The sequence below is a fragment of the Ambystoma mexicanum genome, chromosome 10, assembly GCF_040938575.1.
Source record: "Ambystoma mexicanum isolate Mex_15411 chromosome 10, UKY_AmexF1_1, whole genome shotgun sequence".
NCBI classification, from domain to species: Eukaryota; Metazoa; Chordata; class Amphibia; order Caudata; family Ambystomatidae; genus Ambystoma; species Ambystoma mexicanum.
The window spans coordinates 1488133930-1488155896 of NC_090932.1; the positions used below are offsets into that span (position 1 = coordinate 1488133930).

Consider the following 21967-nt stretch of genomic DNA (forward strand, 5'->3'; position numbering starts at 1 on the left):
CTGCCCCCATAGGGCTCAATGGGAATGGGGAAGGAGTAAATTACGGCACGGTAAATTACGGTGCCGTAATTTACTCCAAGGTCCCTTTGCGGGTTGGATTTTTAACGCCTGCTAAAAGCAGGCGTTAAATGCCAACCCGCAAAAGGGAACTCGGAATATGGTGGTAAGTGTTAACGGTCACCGTTGCCATTAACGGTGACCGTTAACCCTTACCTCCAGCCTCGGAATGAGGCCCATAGACTCTCTCAACAATAGCAATCTATCTCTAAACCCTCAAAAGCACCCATCCACATGTCTGACCTCTCTTGGGGCTGCTTAGTCGAGCCTTGCTAGCCACCCAAGTCTTAGAACGGCAACATGCACACATGCATCTCATAAGCTAAAATCCATAGAATTTCCCACCACACCGACAACAAGGGCATTCCAACTGAGAAAAAAGCACATTGAGGCCACACAAGTGGGGAAAGAGCGCTATATAAATAACCAAATACAATACAATACAATACAATACAATTAACTGAAAGACATACCTGGACACAAGGTTTCAGAATTCAAGGAAATGAAACTGTCTTTGAATTAGCACCATAAATATATTTTAACTTCACAATCATATGACCTAGAAAAATAATGTGTTGCAACCGTGAGATTCTCCTCTATCAAATGAGTCCAAACACAATATACAATTATGAATATGAATAAATAAGTCATATTTCATTGCATGTTAAGTGCAAATGAAGTGGTATATTTTTGGGGAGTGTCTGTCTATTAAGCAAGTTAATGGAAAGCCTTGACCAATCAAAAAGTGTGAGGTCATGATGACATAGGGCCTCATTACACGGTAGGTGGTAAGGGAATAGAGGTACCGGTAATGGCTTCCCTAGCTAATCACGACCCTGAGTCCCCGCTATTAGCGGCACCGCTAAGAACGGTGCCAGTAATAGCGGCCAGTCCGTGGGCGCACGACCCCTCAGGTCGGAAATAGCAGCAAGGCGCTATTAGCACGCTATTACAAGGCATGCAGGCATGCAAATAGCGCCATGGTATTGGCTGAAAAAGCCCATACCGGGATGGAGGAAATACCAGCATCGCGAACCACATGTTAAGAGATCTAAGTAGTGATCCCACATGCCACAGGTGGCCACAACAGCACAGGTGGAGGCAATGGAGACTGGGGCAGCACAAAAGGAGCACACCACACACCTTCCCACACCCCTTCCCACACCGAGATGGTTGCAATACTTGCAGCATTACATGGGCTGGAGGACATGATTGCATTGCAGCACCAACAACAAAAGGCAGCACAGAGGAGTCGCAGGAGGAGAAGGATGGCGAGACAGGCCCAGCAAGCCCACCAGTGCACCCAGTCATACCACAGAGACAGCCAGCAATCCCCAGGATTCGAGTCAGTCCATTCAATGCAACCCCTGAGCAGAGACACACCCTGTACCGCCTGGACCGGGATACCATCACCAACATTGTGGACATGAATCAGAACGACATAGTGAGCCCCATAGACATCTGTACTGCCATTCCCCCTCCACTGAAGGTGGTAACTGTTCTCCACTACCTGGCCACAGGCACCTACCAGCACACGGTAGGGCAGATGCATGGCATTTCACATCCAGTATTCACACGCACGTGGATTCACTGGCATGCATCCCACGTAGCATCGGGGCAATCGACTGTACCCATGTGGAAATGGTGCCCCCACATCACGAGGCTGTCTAACGAAACAGAAAGCATTACCACTCCATCAATGTCCAAATGGTATGTGACTCAAATAAGAGAATAACACATTGCCGTGACCGATACCCCTGATCAACCCATGAATCAATGGTCCTGCGGAACTCAATGATACCACGTAAGATGGCGCGCCATGCTGGACAAAGTTTGTGCCTACTTGTTGAGTAGGAGGGCAGGCACATGGCAGTGTGATGTGGCTTGTGTTTGGGGGGTAGAGATGCATACCCCAACTGGTTGTGGACTGTCGTCCGTACAATAAAGGGACATACAGATGTACGCCAATGTCCACCAACGCAGCACACAATGTAGAGGACACGAAACCACATGCAAGCAGCAAAGACATCAATCCCTAACCCAATACATGACACATCTATCCACATGCACATTGCACATCAAACCATACCCTACATGACACAAAGCTGCTACATTCAGCCAATATGCATAATCTAAATGTGCGTTGAATAACATCACAACAGATATGCGCCCTTGAGTGCATGCAAATGGATCACCTGTAGCCCTTGTACAGAACTACACCTGTACACCACTAATGATTTGCCGCTTCACAGCATGGGGATATAGTAATCCTAATGGCAGTACACTAGCATTGTCGTACAAAGGTTGTCTGCGCCCATGAACACCTAAGACCCATCCACACCCAGGAGATGGGAAATACTGCCAGAGGCATGCATGGTGCACGTCCACTTGCAGGGACTAGCTTACCTTCTCATATTGCAGTTACACTGATCGTCTCCATGCATGCTGGGATTTGTGGATGGCAATCAGAATGGTAACATGTCCCGGTTGCAATTGAGGTGATGAGTTACAAGGCCCCGTTTTCCCAGCCATGCAGGTGATGCTGCCTATCCCCTGAAGATTTGGCTCCCTACCCCTATACGGAACCCACAGATTGGCACGAAGAGGAATAGAACCTTGCACATAACCGTACCCGCGTCGTGATTGGACAGGTATTTGGCCTTCTGAAGACACGGCTCTGGTGCCTAATCTGGCCGGGTGAGGCCCTCTTGTACGGCCAGGACAAAGTGACGAAGATAACCATGGCATGTGTCATGCAGCACAATGTGTATCAGACGGAATGTGCCTATGCTCCTGACATTGACATGCAACCACCTGATGAAGATGATGTTGATGGGGATGAGGATGGGGGAAATGTGCCGCCAGGACATGCAAGAGGCGATGTCCAGGGGGGACACGATGTGCGTCAGCATCTGATATATCGAATATTTTGAGAGACAAGGTCCAACAATTTTGGATGGAGTTGGGCATTGTTGCCCTGCTGTATGTGGTGAGGCACAAATGGACCCTGTCCCCAATAAAGTACACATACACAATGATGAAGACCAAGCCTGTGTTTCAACTTGTCAACAGTGTATTATGAATAATTCGTGAACAAAAAGTGTATGGCCCCAACTGTGCAAACACCCTTTCCCCCCTCCCCCCAATACACACCCAAAAACACCCTTCCTCCCTCCCCCCAATTCACACCCAAAAACACCCTTTCCCCCTCCCCCAATACACACCCAAAAACACCCTTTCCCCCCTCCCTCAATGCACTCCCAAAAACACCCTTTCCCCTCTCCCCCAATACACTCCCAAAAATATCCTTTCCCCCCTCCTCCTAAACACTCCCAAAAACACCCTTTCCCCCCTCCCCCTACAACACCCCCATGTGTGGCTTGTAGTGCATAAGTGTCCTGGTGCACATGTGCCAGCTAGTTCTTGCTGGCCCTACTTCTCCTGCCCTCCAACGCCATTGGGAGGTTGGGATGGCGTGCGCCTCATGGTGCGCAGGGAGCGGCGGCGGGGGCTTGTCTGACGGGAACTCACAGAGGAGGAGGTGCCCGGTTGATCCTGTGGTGGGGGGGATATTGTCGCTCCATGGCGTCCGCAAAGTGTGTGAGGACCTGCCTCAGTTGGGCCTCTCTTGTCTGGCTTGCCTACGACCTAAACTCCTCCCTCAGATGGGCTGCCTCTTCCACATGCTGGCCAACCAGCGCAGTGATTTCAACCTGCCTCTGGCTGATGGTTGCCAGGTCATGTTGACTGCATCCAGCTCTTGGGGTGGCTGCTGCGACCTGGTCCATGCCTCTGGCATCAGGTGAGGACACCTGAGGGCTCCAGCGCCCTTCCATGTTGACGTTGCCTGATTGTCCATGGCGACTCGATTGTGATGGTGGCCGTGGGCTTGGCTCAATGGATTGCGGGGGATCTGCCTTTGCATTTCAACGTCAATTGCCTCCTCCATGTCTGACAGCGGCGCGGTGGCTGCTGCCTCACCAGTGGAACTGCTGTCAGCAGAGTGCGGGTCCTCCGTGCTTATTTCCAATGACAGGGGGAACACTGCCGTGGGTGCAGCAATAGGGGCAGCCGTGGCTTCAGGCCGTGTTGCACTGGCGCTCTTTTGCTGCCTTTACCCCTCTGCTGCTGCTCACTCCTCCCGGTGCCCCTTGAGGTGGTGGCAGTGTCCCCTGTCTCATGTGTCCTGGCCTTTTTCTTTGCTGAGGGAGCAGGTGTCACAGTGCCCGGTTCATCACTGTCTGTCTGTGATCCTGTAGGGGACAAAAATAGGGAATATCATTGGTTATGGTTCTACGTGCCTTATGCAGAATGTTTACGTCATGCCGCTCTATGCATTGGGACCTCTTTAGTTGGGAATCCAGTAATGGGGGTGTCCGGTGGGTTATGCATGAATGGGTCTGTGTTGCACGTCTATGTGGTGATGCGTGCATGTATGTTTGTGGCTGGTTCCATGGTCTGATTGTGGACTCAGATTTGGGGGGCCCCTCACCCTTCACAGTGCATTGTTTCATGTGTACACTCACCTCCATCTGATAAAGTGGGCGCACCATGCTCCATGTCTCCCACTCCCTCAATCGATTCCACACCAATTGTTCTGGCTCAGGTCTCCTTCCACTCCCAGAGTTTTATTGGGGAATCAGTGCCACCTCCTGTGGCCATAGCTAGGTAGCGATTAGCAGCCAGGATGCTGCGGATCCGGAACCGTAGGTCATCCCATCGCTTTCTGCAGTCCTTGACAGTGCGGGTGGTGGTGCCCAATCCACTGACTTTGTGGGCAACCTCTGCCCAGATGGCCTTTTTCTTGACAAGGGTCTCATGCTGCATGTCGTTGGCGAATACTACATTGGCATTTGCCACTAGGGTCTGTGTTAGCATGATCAGCTCCTCGCTGGTGAATTTTTCTTTGCACTGCCGATCTGCACCTTTCTTGACGGCCTTTGGCATCTTCTGGGTATCCGGGATGATTTGGTGTTCGAGTCGTGTGGAAACAGGTCCTGGATGCAGAGGATGGCAATGGATTGTGTTTCTAAAGATGGCCGCCGTGCTCTTTCCCATTCCTGTGCGATGACATTATTTCCGTTTCCGCCATTTTACGGTCACCGATAATAGCGGTGACCGCTATTAGTGGTGACCGCTATTTGCATGTAACGGGAGGGCGGAAGTGCTATCAGCACTTTTGTCGATGGCGGTAAGGGACTTTTTGGGGTCATTTGCGGCATGGCGGTAGGGTCATTACCGGCATGGTGCTGCGCTCGTGTCCGCGTACTCGTAATACCACGCTATTAGCGGCATCAGGCCAAGGCGGACACGTTAATAGCGCCATGCCGGTAATGGCCGGAATTTACCGCCTACCGTGTAATGAGGCCCATAGTGTGGGAATAATTCCAATTATGAAAGTTGAAACACTGATCTGGGATCATTTCTGGAGCTGAAATGGCATTTTCCATGAGCGAGTCTGAAGCAATTATACACAGGTTCTCTAGAACCATTTCTCTACTAAGTCCAAGGAGTGGGTGAACTGGTAGAGATTTCCGCTAGGAGGAGCTCATTCCAAATAGAATCCTTAAGAATGGAAAGTGTGAACCGCACTTTGCTTTATCACTGTATTAATAAAGGCAGATTTGTTTTGCCTGGGATAAGATAGCATTTCTGTACAGATAAAGCACAGCTCTCTGTAAATCCAAAGCCAATTAAATGTCGATTTGTCAGAGGTGTAGTCTGGCACCTGATGTGTGGCAGGGTGTGCATTTTCACACCTCCAGGACCGATTAATAATATGAAATCTGTCAAACCCATAGATGTTTAAAAAAACATATTGGTGATGAAAGGAAGTTTAGCACTGTCACTTCCATTTTTATAGAAAATTATGCCAAAGTAAATTACATTAAATCATCGCCCATAACATCGCACAGTAAAGGGAGGACACTGCAGCAGTGGGACCCGATCTTGAAATAAAGGGGGGGATTAGTGCTTTATTTGACAACCAAAAATCTATATTGTAAAATTGAGTCAATCAACTATTAGATTGTATGTTCTAAATGTGTAGCACAGTGTCCCCAAACACATAGCTAAAGAATCTGGTGCAACTCTCCACAGCTTGCATTCAGCTTCCATATGCTAGAAACCCACAGTACCATATTTACATATGATTGCATTAGTAAATGTGGTTCATGTATCATTGTGTTGATTTCCAAGTAACTTTTCTCTGACACCAATATTTGTTAGTGATATCGGAGAAAATAAAATCTTGCAAAATTCTCATTTAATTAAAATTGAATTGTGGTTATCTAAAGATAGTTTTAACACACTGGCTGATATGTTGCAATGTTTTCTTAGAATTAATTGGACTGCTTAAAAAGCAGCATTACATTTTTTAGGATTAGAAATCTTTAAAAATATACTCATTTGATATCTGGAGTGAGTGCATGTTTGCACAGTTGACAGTTGCAGGCCAATTCTTGTTTCTGCAAACCAGTTATAAAAAGTATCAATATTTTATTGTGGTGTCTTCCCCAGCATAAAGTATGGGAGCACATTTCAAGGTATTTTATTTGACTAAAACAACATTTTGATTCCTAATACAACTTGTTTCTTGTCCCAGAAGTGTGGGGTGGGATCCTATGTCAGTGGCAATAGATTAGGGGAGGCACATTATCGATATACATAATTGAATCCCCAAAAGATGTAAGTGATTTCTGGTTTTGGAGGGGTTTTAAGGTCCCACAATATCCATTCCCAAGTTAGAAAGTGACATTAATAATTGTACATCACCCCAAGAGGTATATTGACAAATACAGCAGGTTTCGCAGAACAACTTAGTCTGTTGATACATCCTAGGCCAATAAAACCAGTTTAGGAACTGCTTCGAGGTTTTGGAAATGCCCTAATGCCTGGCAATGGGGTATGCTTTGGACAGCTGTACAATTATTTTTCGGAGTATATTTGGATCTGGAATATGGTGTTGGGTAAAACAATCATCTTTTTCATTGCTTCTGTTCTATATAATAGGTGCTTTCTTTCAATGAAGTAGGACCCCTGTTTAGTAGGGGCTTCCTCCGGAGTGACAACTTGCTCATAAGAATGGCAGAGAGATAAACAGTTCCTTTGAGTGGATCCAAACTTGGGGATATCGAAGGGTCCTCCTATCCCAAGGTTGCATGAATTCTAAACCTTTCCTGTCCTGTTTATTGTTTAAAATGTGTAGCCTGCTGGGTGGACCTAAACCGCTTCTCTTCCTGAGTGGTCTGATTCAGTCTCATTACTTCTTCCATCTTTGAAAATCAGTTCATGAACCATTTGGCTACCTGGTCCGATATTTTGAAAGGAAAAGGGACGGGCGCTTGATTGATGATTAGCACTTCTATCTTCTCCTCTGTAATCCCAGTCTCTGACCCCTCCCTTCACATCATTCTCATGTTAAAGGGCCAATCCTGACTTGTGAGTGATCCAGCCATAGGGTTTTGCACAGAGGACAATTTTAATCCCAGTGCACACCAGGGCACTATCCCCAGGAGGAATTACAGTGCCCCCACAGCTGTAGAGATCATATCCCTCCACCCTGATTTAACCCTTCTGGGAAGCCTTCCTTGTGGCCAGGATCTAACTAGCTATATGTTTTAAAGAGGTGGGTACCAGGGAAAACCTGAGTAGGTTAATCACACTTCTAACAAGATATCTGACGGCTATGGGTTCAAGATGCATCTCAAGTCTCATGAAGTAGGGTATGAAAAGGTTTAGTGTCTAGCTCAAATTAACCAAGGGTTTGGTATTGATTATGAAAATGAATAGGAGTTCTCAAATAAATCAAAGAAGAGCAATTCCAGCTTGCTTAAGAACCATGATTCATTAATGTGTCCCTTACTTACCGTAGGCTCCATTTCCTGGTGGTCAAAATGAAAGTCACTTACCGACCATGGTTTATTTTGTGTGACCTGCACTTCTTTTTTGGCTTCTTCGATGCTTCTCTTTTGTCATTCTTGTCACCATGCTGAGTTGTCAGGTCATCCCTTTCAGCTACTCGGCTCAGGGGCCCTTAGTTGTCTCACATAATGCCACACTTGGAGGACATTTAGCTAGAGATTTTGATCCTGGCATCCATCTCTGCCAAAGTCATTGCTGACAGAGGTTTGTCCAGTGTTCCCTCCACAAGAGAATGTACTCCCCTCCTCAGTCAATTGGTCTTCTCTAATCTCTTCTCTAGGTTTCACTGTCATGCCTCCTATAATTTCCTACTTGACACCCTGCAATGATCAGGCCCACTTCACAGCCCTTCATCATGTCTGCTCCTTCAACGTATTCCCTTCTGCCTCTTCTACTGAGGTCTTTGAGAACTTGTCCTGCTTTGTTTCTCTCACTGTTTCATCCACTGTCCTTATTTCTGCTAGTCCACACTGCTCTGTCTTGAACTACCTTGATTGTTCTCGCTCCTCCACCTGTTCAGAGTCTTTATATTCTTTCACTCTCTCTTCTTACCTTTTTCCCTCTCTTTTTTCAAGTTTATCTACTCATTTCTTAGCTCCTCCACCTTTCCACCTCTTATGGTTTTATACCCCCTTTTCCATTTCTTACATTACTGCTTTCAAGTCTGCCATTACTTCACTACCTACTCCAACTGTCTCCCTCTCTGGTCTTTCTGCTTCCCTTTCTTTCCTTTCTCTTTCCCTCCCCCTCTTGCCACCTCTAAACATCGATATCTTTCCTGACCACTCTCCTTTCCTCTCCTCCTTGCTCGCCCTCCTTCTCGCTCTGCACTGCTATTGCTTTCTGCCATTAAACAACCACACTCTGCATTACTTGGAGGCTGTTGTGCCTTAATGGCCAGGCACAGGGATTTGCTTGTCATATTTGCATTGCCCTTTGCTGCTGTTCTTGATTTGTTTGAGCTACAATCTCAGCTTCATGGGCCAATTTCACTAGATGGGGATCTGCTGGTTTCAAAATAGTTCCTGAAAGGATTGCCAGCAGCTCCTCCCTCCATGGAGGCTGCTCCTGGCTCTCCTCCCTGGTCGCTGGTATCTGTCCTGCAAGCTGACAGGTCCTCAGCAGATAATGAACGTTGGCCCTCCAAGTCAAACCATTGTTGTATGCCAGTTGATGCAAGCCGCAGGAACCCCATCCTCCTCCGTCCTCCTGTGGGCCCCACTGTCTACTTAGATTAAACACAATGCAAACACCTTCTCAAGAGTCTCCAGTGCAAGTTTGAAAATCCTAAGAACCAGTTCTTCCTAAAGGCATGATAACTTTGCCAGACTGTGGTGGAGAATGGTAATTAGGGTCTGACCATAGGAGTTCTCCTGCATGTATGGTGGGCTCTGGGGCAGCAGTGGAGGTTAGGACAATGGGACCACAGGTTAGATATTGCCCGGGGAGCCTGTAGAACCCTCCCTTTATGTCCTGCAGGCCCTACAATACATATTCAGTGGTTGCATGGCCCTTACGGCTTCCACGGCCTCATCTACTAACCCTGAATAGGGCCATTATCATTCTATCTTGTTGTCCCGTCTAGCCACAGCAGGTCTCTTGGGAACCGTCCTGGCCTGGTTCTACTCTTTCTTATCAGGACAAGGTCAGGCACTTTCTCGTCCTGCTTTTCTGTCTCAGTCTTACGCTTTATCCTGTGGTGTTTCTCAGGGCTCTGCCTTGTCCCCCATGTTATTCAACCTCTACGTTCAGTCGCTGGTTGCTCTCACCCGCTGCCACGGCTTCAGATGCTACGCCTATGTGGAAGACACCCTGTGGAATGGGTTACCCACAGGAGTGTGGAATCTAACGAATCATCTGCAGTTCCGTCGTGGGCTAAAAACTATCCTTTTTTAGAGTGGCAGTTGAGCGCCCCCGGTTAATGTCCTAGCGCCAACGTGCCCTTGTGGTGGATGTGCGCTTTATAAATGATGTTAACATAACATAACATCGCAAAGCATGAAATCCAGACTAAATTTCAGAATGAATTCTTCATCTGCTGCTCTTTCATGAGAGCAAGAGCACTTCACAGCACCGTAAATCCATGTATGATAATACCGACCTTGAAGCACATCGTTCCTCCTTTTGACAATGGGAAAGGGATAAAAAAAAAAACGTTATTAACGTTTTAATATATTTAATGGTTTTATTAGTATTTTGTTACAAATAGAGGACCCAGTAAAGTTTTTGAAGATTGCCTCTTCTTGTGCAATTCCATGCCCACCTTAAAACTCTATTTATTTTGGCAGGACGGAAAGAAAAGCAAAGACAAAAAGCCAAAAAGTGGAAGAGACAGTGGAGCGAGTCAAAAGACGACAGCGTCAAACAAAGGTAACATTTTGCATGTGCTTGGAGTCAGCGGCCAGAGTTACTCAGAAAGGGATTTGTCTGTTTCGGTGTATTATCTATGTGTCTCTACAGGTGTCTTCCTGTCTGTATATATGTCTGTCTTTTTATGAGTCTGTAGTTGCCTCTGTCTGTCTGTCGTTCTTTCTGTGTCTGTACCTTTCTACAGTGTGTGTCTGTCTTTATTTGTCCATCTGTGTTTCTTTGTCACTCCATCCATCGCTCTGTTCTTCCTCTCGTCTGTTAATCAACATACCTTCTATACTTGAATTTGTCTCTCTGTGCTTTTCTTTTTCTCATGCATGTATGGTATTCTCTAGCGTGAACCTAGCTGGAGAGAAACAGTGCATTAAACATAGTAGAGGGAAGATTACAGTGCCTAGATACTGAGATGGAAGGGATAGAGTCCATCAGGGGCAAATAGGAGTAGGGGTGCAGGGTGCTGGGTTTCCTTTATCAGCCACAACAAGGTATTCTTTGAACAGAAGCATCTTCAGTTCCATTTAGATGTGCAATTGTGAGGGGGCAGTCTTATATACTCCAAAAAAGAACCAATTGTGTATTTGTATTTGTATTTATTGAGTTTTATATAGCGCTTTTAACCAAAGCGCTTTACAGAGCACAATGTGCAATACATAACATAAGCAATTTGAGTCAATTTTTAGAATCATGTAGCAAAGAACAATTTGCAGAAACAATTTACAAAGAACAGTCAGTAATACATAACTTGCGCAGTGTGGGACGGTGTTCAGAATCAGCCGTTAACAGTCAGGCAGGTGACTGAAGTAAGTGAGTTTTTAAAGAAGAGCGGAAGGAGGAGTAGGAAGTAATGGAGCAGAGAGAGAGAGGGAGAAGGTTCCAGTGAAGAGGAGCAAGAAGTTTGAAGGATCGAAAACGGGATTGTGCACAAGGGGGGAGCGTGGTACAGTAAGTCGGAAGTGATCATCAGAGCTGAGAGAACAAGAGGGAGAATAGAAGGAGAGGAGGGATGCAAGATAGGGGGGGTCGAGACCTTAGAGAGAATTAAAGACAAGACAGAGGAAGTTGTACTTGAGTTGAGAATACAAGGAGAGGCATCCCAGTGAGGTAAGGGATGAAGAGATAGAGCCCTGATGGGAAAGAAGACAGAGAGAACGGATGGAAGAATGGTGGATTGATTAAAGAGGGGCTAGACGTGAGGAAGGAAGGCCAAAGAAGAGAACGGAGCAATGGAAAAGTCAAGAGAAGATTAAGTAAGATATTAGAAGTTATGTGGCGTGGAAAGTAAGGAAGGGGAGGATTTCGCATATGTTGTACAGATTGAAGCGACAGGCCCAGGAAGTGAGAGATATGTGGTGGGCAAAGGTGAGATTAGTGTGAAAGTGGAGACCAATATTGCAGGCAGAGGGGGAAATAGGGAGATGGGAGGGAGGAAAGAGAATGGAAGGAGAGGGAGTGGGGAGGACATTGGCGGGAAAGAATAGAAATAGAGTGGGAGGTCATCCAGGATTTGATGGCAGTGAGGCAGGATGAGAGTTTGTGATGAATGTCGGGGGTGAAGGATGAGAAAGAGAGAAAAAACTGAGTGTCATCAGCATAGAAGTGGTGAGATACTCCAAAGGAAGAGATGATAGGAGCAAGAAGGGAGATGTACAAAGATAAGAGAAAAGGGCCAAATACGGAGCCTTGGGGGACGCTGTGGGTGAGAGGAAAGGAAGGGGAGGTGCAGCCGCCCTAAGAAACAGCAAAGGTGCAGTTAGATAGATAGGATGTGAACCAGGCAAGGACAGAACCACTGAAGCCAAAGGAGGAGAGAGAGTCAAGAAGTAAAGAGTGGTCTACTGTGTCAAAGGCAGCAGAGAGGTCAAGAAGAATAAGGACAGAAGAGTGTTTAGAGTAGCGGCCTGTGTGGAGTGAGTTATAGACAGAGGTAAGAGCTGTTCAGTGGAGTGGCGGGGGCGAAACCCTTATTGAGTAGGAGGGAGAATAGATAGATTAGGGACATGTGCTGAGAGTTGGGAGTAAACACAGCGTTCAAGGAGCTTGGATAGGAAGGGTAAGAGGGAAATGGGGCGAAAATTTGATACTAGGAGGGGGTTTGCTGTGAGTTTTTCCAAGATGGGAATGATGATTGCATGCTTAAAGGCAGATGGAAAGGAGGTTGAGGTTGAAAGACAGATGTTGAAAACGGAGGTAAGGGAAGGTACCAGGAGCGGGTAGACTTTAGGAATGAGAGAGGCAGGGTGAGTTTTGGACAGGAGAAGGGAGACTTCAGAGTCTGAGACAGGAGCGAAGTTAGCAACGGTAGTGGAGGGGGTAGGGAAAGCTGGGGAGGGGGGAATATATGAGGTGAATTGTCAAATATCTTGACGTAGAGTTTGTACCTTAGAGGAGAAGAAGTTAGTGAGATCAGTAGCTGATAGAGGTGAAGCAGTAGAAGGGTCAGGAGTGTGAAGAGAGAGAAGGCAGGGTTTGAAAGATGTGACGAGAGTGAGTAGATTGAGTGTGGAGAAGGTCTGAAAAGTAAGTTTGTTTAGCAGATTTAATGCAGTTGTCGTAGAGAGTGTGGTAGGAGAACTAAGTAGCCTGGTTAGCTGGAGAGCGGTGCTTGTACCAGCGTCTTTCATGGCGGTAGAGGAGGTGGCACATAGATGAGAAATGAGGAGAGAGCCAGGGTTGGGCGTGTTTGCGTGTGGGGTGGAGCGTGGAGAGAGGGTAGAGTTGGTGAAGACTACAAGGGAGGGATGAGGAAAGAGTGGATGTAGCCTAATTCACAGAGAAAGTGGAAAAATGAGTGAGAGGGGTGAGGGAGTTGGTGCATGTGTCGTAGAAAAGTTGCGTAGGTTGCGTTGGGAGAAGGAGGTGGAGGGAGGGAAGGAGTGGGAACGGGAAAGGGGGGGTAAGAGAGACAAAGTAAGGAAGGGTCCGACAAGTAGCTAGGGAGGTCAGATACAGAGGAAGCAGTGAAAAAAGAAACAAAGATTAGATCAAGAGTGGAGCCGGAAGTGTGAGCGGATGGAGTAGGGAGAGGGGCAAGCAGGTAGGAGTCTAGTATTGAGAGGAAGGGGGAAGTTAGGTGAGTGGTGGAGAGATGGAGGTTAAAGTCACCAAGCATGATCAGTGGTGTGGGACTAGGTGAGATGTGACCTAGGAGGTGGTCAATGTCTTCACAGAAAGACTGTAGCAGGCCAGGTGGACGGTAGATAATGAGAAAGGATATAGAGTGTGGTGAGGTGAAGATTTTGTACATGTATTCGAAGGAGGGAAAGTCTGGTAGAGGTACTGGACAGGGAACAGATAGGTAGTTTGGGTGATATAGTAGTCCAATGCCGCTGCCACGTCCGGTGGTACGGGGAACATGGGCGAATGAAGATAAGGAGGAAGTAAGTGATGCAGGAACTGTATTATTGTGGGGTGGAATCCATGTTTCAGTAATGCAGACGAAGTGAAGATTTAGATGTAGAAATAGGTCCAAAACAGCAGCGGTCTTGTTGCATAGAGACCTTGGTTTCCATAAGGCAAGGTCAATGATGTTGGAAGTGTCAACAAGGTGGGGATAGATGAGGTTGTATTAAAGGAATGGTTTGGTCAGAAATATTATTGTCCCTATGGTTCGGCCATGTGGTTTGGACCATAATTCGATCGATCGTATAAACATTTCCTATGCACCTTACCCGAGTTTTCGTCTGTTGAACACAAGCAAAATCAGACAGCAGGGCGCGGCCATCTTGTGATAATCTTATCACTTGCGGCATCGCCCTGGGTGACCTGCGTTTGCGGCACTAAATCATATCCCCGCCCCTGAGCCTGACATCACCAAATCATTTATATTCCCCACCTCTCTCCGTGACGTTGCTGGGCAGCGTGGCCAAACACGCCCTGTCGTCACCTACGTGACTAGACGCGGAACCCGGAAAACAACACACATCATCTCACAGCGCGGCACGTCACAATTAGGAATATGAAACTGTAATTTAAGAGGAAACTTTTCGTTTAATAAATCCGCAAATGTTTATCGTGAGTCACGCGCTGTTCCTTTTGGGTACACAGGGTGTTTGTTTTGGGTAATCGAAGCACTTCAGTCGCACAGTGAATTGCAAGGCTGGTGCTTCAATTTGGCACTAGAGCACCGTAAAGGTTGTTATGTTGCTCCTAGCCGCCGGTACCGCGTACGGACAGATTGGACCTTGTCTGTCGTCCCAAAATACGGTGAAGTAGATCCAACGATTGACATGTAGCGGGAGCTGGCGGTTGAAGAAGCCATTGGTCGGGGTCTCGAATAGATGGAATCGCAGAACGGCACGACGTACCTGTTTGCAAAAGATAAAAATTGAAAAGTGTCTCAGTAGCCGATCTTTATTACAATTATTCATTTCCTTTATTAGAGCAGAGGTGACACAATGTGAACCGAGAGAATACAACGTGGAATATCAATGTACTCTGCTATTTGCCTCCGCGGATAGTGTGAATGAGAATGTTGGTAAACTGGGGCAAGAATTTGAGGTGCAAAAACAATGTAATGATTTATTAGCGTAGAGCCAGGGAGAAACAAGTGGTGGTCTACATGCGTCTCGATGCTGGCCTGCCCCTGTTGCCAGATGCGTGGCCAGGATTGTCTAACAAGTGGGGCCTGAAGCTAATGTAGTTGGGCCCACCACAGTGACATTAACATTTGTAAATTCCTACACAGTGCTGCTGAATGAACGTCTAGAAATTTTGGGTGGGCCTTGCCCCTCAGGCCCTACCCTGTCTATGCCTCTGCCTGTTGCCCGGTAGATAGAAATACTAGCACTTCATTGCAATATGCCAAACAGAACGAACAAGTACAATGTCACTCATCAGTAACGGTCAGCTATTCGTATTTCGATTAGTTCTGGTATGAAATCGTCTAAAGAGAAACTTACATTATATTCGCAATTTCCATTCTCTAGGCGTAATGCAGACCGTGATGCAGAATCCTCAGTTCGTGTCAACGTTTTCTCAAAAACTGAACTTATATGTAACTAGGTGCAGTTTCGGAATGGGCAACCTTATCATATCATACGTTATTACACCCGATTCAATTCAATCCCTTTCGGAATGGTCCCTGCCTCGCAAGGTCAAAAAACAATAGAACCTTATACTGTGCAAGGGACGCGTGGGGCCTCACAGCTCCCAAGCCAAAATTCAAAGCTTGTGTCCTTCACTCAAAATGAACATACATTCTTGCTTTGCAACATCCCGTGTCAACACATCCATGAGAAAATGAATTTTGAAACACCGGCTCAGGAAATAGGGGTTTGCTTGTTGTTCGTGGTGCTGCTCAGCTGTAGGTGAAATTTGCCAATAGGGCCACTTCTGCTTATCTCATGGCCTCCTACCCCATGGCATGTTTTCATAGTCAGTACTTCTTGCATGCCTAGAATGTTTTGTGGCCTAGGTCTAATCCCTTTTGTAGGTCCAGCAGTTATTCAGCTTTTTGCGGAACTTTATTGCAAGTCAACTGCTAAAACCCAAATATTCTTACACACTGTTACCCATTGTTCATTAACACGAAAAATGAAGGTCCCACAGTATCTCAACTAAATAAATTAAATGTGAAAGCAAATCGTAATAATTGTAATATATTTTTAAGAAAAGGACTGAGAGGATAGATTTCAAAAGACAAAATGTATACTTTATTTATACAGATTATAGAACATTTTTTTGCAAAAATAAAAACAGACGGTCATCATTTCAACCGGGATTTGAACGATTTAACAAGCTCTGCTTTGGGTGGACATGGGACGCTGGCAATGTTTCGTGGCAATGTATGTGTGCTCTGAACAGATTTGTGTGCGATTCCATGACTATGCATCTCGACGACGTTAACAATGAGATCTTTCACAAAATCGAATTCCATTTCATCATATACTGGCTTGACCACCCATTTTTTGCTTCTTTTTGTAAAGGCCATATTGTAGCGAAGCATCCCTAAGTTTCCAGCTGTCCTAGATTGTTCACTGCCCACATTCTCGTTATGCGCTAATACCGCTAGTAAAGTCCTTCATTTCATCCCCTGGATGCCAAAATGCAATCTCTTTGGCCTGTACTTTAGGCACATATTGTGGAACATCTCCAAATCTCCTGTGTGACAGAATTCTGTGAGTCCCTTCAGATCTCTTGATAGAGTTTTATCAAACACAATCTTCTCAAGGGCTTTGTGTGGAGCTGAAGATGGTATCAACCACTTCTTCTTCCGTGCCTGCTCTGGGGACAAAGGGCCATGTTCACATTGGTGGAAATGTTTGTTTTCTGTCCAGTGGTGAACGTTGGAACAGTGGTGCATCAGGGAGCGCCATTTTTCCAGTAGAATTTCCACAGACCCATCACATGTTTTGGAGCTCCACCAAAGATGGTTGCTGAAAGACTGGGACCACTGCGAAATACTTTCAAAACCTTTTTTTTTCCCTGCAGCCGAGATTTTTTTATTAATTGATTTGGCAACATGCCATAGATCAAACTGATGTTTAATATTTGGATACTGCTCTCTCATTGTCTTGGCTATTGAAACGTGTCTGTCCGTGGCTATGAGTTCGATTTGCATTCCCCTCGATTGCAGATCTTCCAGTGATTTTATAAAACCAAGTTTCTCCATGGGCACCGAGGATTTACATTGGGACACCTGCACGACCACCGAACTCACAATTTTCTTACTTTCCATGTCTGAAGATGGTAGGTGCAGTACTTAGCAGAAAATCTGGGGCTGTCATACTGTCCATCGCCGGCTAGCCTGAACAATTTGTCGGGGAATGTACTTTCAATAGGCAATTGTTCAATTTTCCAAGCATCACTGATGGCAGGCAATAGATAGGGCCTCATTACACGGTAGGCGGTAAGGGTTTACCGGTACCGGTATTTTACCGGTACCAGTAAATCCTTACCGCCTTACTACGAGGTCCCTTTGCGGGTTGGGGTATAAAAACCAACCCGCAAAGGGACCCAGGGAGCTAATTACGGTACCGCAATTTGCGGTACCGTAATTAGCACCTTCCCCATTCCCATTATGCCCTATGGGGCAAAAATGGGAATGGGGAAGGGCAATGGTGGAAGGGGGAATTACCGCCCCGCCAACCTTGGAATGGGGCGGTAATTCCCCTTTCCACCAAGGCGGTGCCGGTATTTTACCGGCATGAACCATGGCGCTAATAGTGCCATGGTTCTCCGCCTACCGTGTAATGAGGCCCATAATCACGTTGGTATTTGTAGTATTGTGTTTTGGAAATGAAATGGAGTCCCACAAACTGAAAGAAACTGGATAACTTTGTGTAACTAGAGCCACTGAAAAGTAAAGCTGATGCACACAGTAGATTCCCAACTGGCAGTTTCCCCAGCATCGGTTGAGCGGACCATGAAAATGCTTTATGTGACTTTTCACAGGTAGCATGTATTTTCAGGTTACTGCCTTGTGTTGGACGAGTCATGCTCACCAATGGCTTTCCACATACTTCCCCTCCCACTGAATGCTCACATTTCAGCATCTTTATATTGTCCATCAATCTGCTGTCGAATACTATGTATTTGGCCTCTTTTATAATACTGTCATCAGGCAACATTGTTGTTTCGGACTGACCCGGGGTGGACATATCAGCAAAACAGGACATACTATAGTCGATATCTTTGTCTGTTTCGTTGGTCAATAGTGTTGATGCTTCAGTTTCTGTCATTTCAACATCTGTTACTTGACGATGGACAGGAGAAAACATCAATGTGGACTGTTTTTTGGGTTACATTTTTTTGGCGGGTGTCGATTGTGTCAAGTGCTCATCGAGTAATGTAGAACTATCTTCTATAAATTCAATTGCACCTTCCTCGGGCGGAGCGGGCGCATTGTAGCAATAGTCCAAGAACACTTTGCTGGAATCGCTGGTCTTATTAAATTCATTTTCTGGCCATTGGACATAGGCATCTCGAGTGTGAACACGACGTGCCTCAATGAATAGTTCCTCCATAGTGAAAACAGTTTGGCAAGCAGCATCTGAAAAGGGATGTTCAGTGTAAATCCAACATACAGTGTTGTACAAATGACATTCAAAAAGCATATAATGAAGTCCTTGGCACAAAACTTTTGCCAACAATAGAAAGTGTTTATAACTAACTTTATTTTTATTTCTTTTCTTTGAAACCTTCTTTACTCTAACATCAGCAAACTGGCAGACCGACTATGATACACGTTCCTCCGGTTCATTATACGGATCTTGTATACATCCCTACAAAAAATAGTATCCATTTAAAATAAGTCATTGGCATTACACATCTAATTAGACCGACTTTCTTTTATTCAATGGTACTGTCAGTGCGCATACCTCTGGCTCCGGAGCAACTGTATGGTCTGGTTCCGGAACACCCACAATGGATAATGTAATTGTAGGGGACGCTGCAGCATCTCCCTGAAACACAGTACTTGCATTAGTAAGGTCAAAAAGATTGGAAACGGGCCAAAGACGACAAAGGTACATATCAACAGTAAAGTGGCAAAGAAACATTGTGCAATGCAATGATACGTTGTGAAAATATGATCAGATTATCTCGTCCTATTGAGTTATGATGACACATACACCTGACACCGGATCTACTATGAGGGGTGTTCGGATTGTAGTGGACGCTTCAGCATCTCCCTGAAACATAGTACTTGCATTAATGATGTCGAAAAGATTGGAAACGGGCCAAAGACGACAAAGGTACATATTGTCATGATGCCTACCCCCAGAGCACCAGGCCAGGCCCAGCACCCCCGGGAGCAGGCATCACGCCCCCGGCTAAAAGCCCAGCAGCCCTTTATAGGGGCTCTTTGGACTCTGTTGGACATCAGTCCTGGCGCCATAGGCGCCAGGCTCATAAGGGGAAGTGTTTGGTGCACTTACCTGAAGCAGACCATGCTGCACACTCACCTGATGCAGACCATGCTGCATGAAGAACCAAGCCAAATGAGGCTTAGGAGGGACTATTTTTATGAAGGAACTATTTTGTTACTTGGGTGGGGCTGTGGAAGAATACTCACCTGGAACTTCTTCCAAGGCTATTTAAGCCACGCCCGGACAGCCACACGTGCTTCGCGTTGTTCTGCATCCCAGCAGCTGAACGCTCACCGTGTCTGCTCCTGCACCTGGACTCCAGCCACACCCACCTCGAACCTGGAACACCTGTAAGGAAAGAAGAGAAGAGAAAGGTGAAAACCAAGAACTTATTCAACCTTCTTACCTGCATCCGGAATCTTCACGCCAGCATTCCTGAAGGAAGACTTCCATTTAAAAGCACCGCGTTGCTGGCTGCAGCGCCGTGCTTCACTCACCTGTTCCCGAGACGCCGCCCGGCTCCATCGCGGCTCTCAGCACCGGTCGCCACATCTCTGCACCTAGGGGAGAGAAGAAGAGACAAAAGGTGAGCAAGGGAACACAAGAGGAAAGCCGAATTTTCAGCCATATTACTTACCGGCTTTTCTTGGTGAACCATTCCACATCTCGGGTCGGCGCCGCATCTTTGGCAGGTACCGCACCCCGGCCCCTATGGGGAAAGGACAAAAGACATTACTGAGGAATTATAAAGACATTTAGAGGGGTCGCCCTCATCACTAACTCACCTGATTTTACCACCGGCAATTTAACCCCTCAACGCATCGCCTTTGTTCTGCACCTGAAATAAAGGACAGATCACATGTTAGGAAAAACAACATAAAAGGAGGCTCACTTGAACTTTTGCATCTTCATACTTACGGTGTGTCGCTCAGAAAAGTCAAGTGGATTTGCCAGCGCCATTCTGAAAACCAGTGAAGTAACTGGACGAACGCGCGCCCCTGCACCAGAAGCAGGATGGAGAGTTCATCCTTCCAAACCATAAGGTGAGCTTAAACCGGGGGTTTTGGAGGAAGTCAGAGAAGAACGAAGGGGGAAACAGGGGGAGCAAGCACACTATTCAGCAGACAGTTAATCCCCTTTCTCATCTGCAGAAGGATATTCCTACGGGCCAGACAAGCAAGATTTGGGGGTCCTGTTCAATCGGTGGTCCGAATTCTGCGCATCACGCTTGAAGAGGCCACAGCAACCCAGACCAGAGCAGCACCTCCCTGGGAGCCAGGTGAGCGTTAAAGAACGCAAAGCCTTCCTACAAATTCCCACCCAGGCGCTATGGAAACTTCTGAGACTGACCAGTTGGCCCAACTACTGGGGGAATTACGGGCCGAAGTACACGCCACTCGTCAAGAGACTAATGCTCTCAGGAGGGAAGTGATTGTAACAAAGGAAAGAGCTGATGACCTGGCTAGACAGCTTTTGCAAGGTCAAGCTGGACAAACTCCTTTACCCGGTTCCGGAGGGAACCCCGCTCCTGTGCTTTCCAGTAACCCGGTGCAGATTAATCTACCTGGAAACATGCCGCTGGCCCCACCCGAACACTTTGCTGGGGACCCCAAACGATTCGCCGTATTCATGAATCAGTGTCGTTTGCATTTCCTGTGCAGACCTGGGGCCTTCCCTAATGACCAGACCGAGGTAGCCTTTGTATTGTCATATCTCAGCGGCAGTGCTGCCGATTGGTCAGTTCCACTGGTAACTCAAGATGACCCGATTCTTCGTGATTTTCAAGGATTTCAAGCAAGCATGGAAAGGTTATTTGCTCGTCACTCCCAGGGGCAGGCTCTAGATGATGAACTTCTATCTCTGCGACAGGGCAATCAAGACCTCCTTTCCTACATTGCAACCTTTAATAGACTAATTGTGGAAACTGGGGGGCCAGAGGATAAAAGAATCACGTTATTTTATCGAGGTCTACACGGAGAACTTAAAGATGTCCTGGCCCAAGTTGTAAATCCGCCCCAAGAATGCTCAGAATATATAGACTTAGTGGTCCAATTGGATCACAGACTGCAAAACAGAAGAGCAGATCGGTCCAAGTTTGAGACCCGGGTGTTAGTCAAGACCCACGCTAACCTCAAGGGGGCTGAAGCCTCTGAGCCAATGCAAATCGGAGTAGTTAAAGGACCTTTAACTCAAAAGGAACGTGAAAGAAGACGGCAGATGCACTTATGTCTTTATTGTGGATCCTCTGGACACTTTCTACAAGATTGCCCGGCAAGGCTGCCCAGAAAGGTGGTAGGAGCCGCTGATAAAATCCATGAAACCTCTGTATCGGGAAACGACCCCGCCCGACAAGCGTAGGGGTCCGCTTGCCGAGCTTGAAAACGGACTCTCAGACCTCGCATTTCATTGTGCCAATGGTCCTCGTAGATCCGGAACAGCCTAAGCGGTTGCATGCAATAAAGGCATACATCGATATTGGGGCTATGGGAAACTACGTGGATCGTGAATTGGTCTCCAGGATTAACCTCCCTCTGAGTCCTAAAACCAGCAAAGATGTCATCACCACAGTTGATGGAACCGAAATTGCCTCGGGACCGGTAACACATTCCACAGCTGAGGTGACACTTGTAGGTCCGGGCGGCCATCGGGAGGCAGTTGTGTTTGATGTAATCAAGGCTCCACAGTTTCAGGTTATTCTCGGAATCCCTTGGTTAGAGACACATAATCCTCAAATTGATTGGCGAGCAAAGAGAATAACCTTTCCGGAGTGTGCACGAACTTGCTACCCAGAAAATCTGAAGATCAGTCTA

At 46.6% G+C, this 21967-nt stretch overlaps 1 protein-coding gene across 1 annotated transcript in view; it reads left to right on the forward strand.

Annotated features, from left to right (window-relative positions):
- The window catches only part of LRRC43 (leucine rich repeat containing 43), a 679247-nt gene that overhangs the window by 617886 nt on the left and 39394 nt on the right, over window positions 1–21967 (forward strand). The window contains exon 11 of the mRNA XM_069619596.1: window positions 10269–10350. Coding sequence (XP_069475697.1) covers window positions 10269–10350 — 82 coding nt within the window. The remainder of the gene's footprint in view (window positions 1–10268; window positions 10351–21967) is intronic.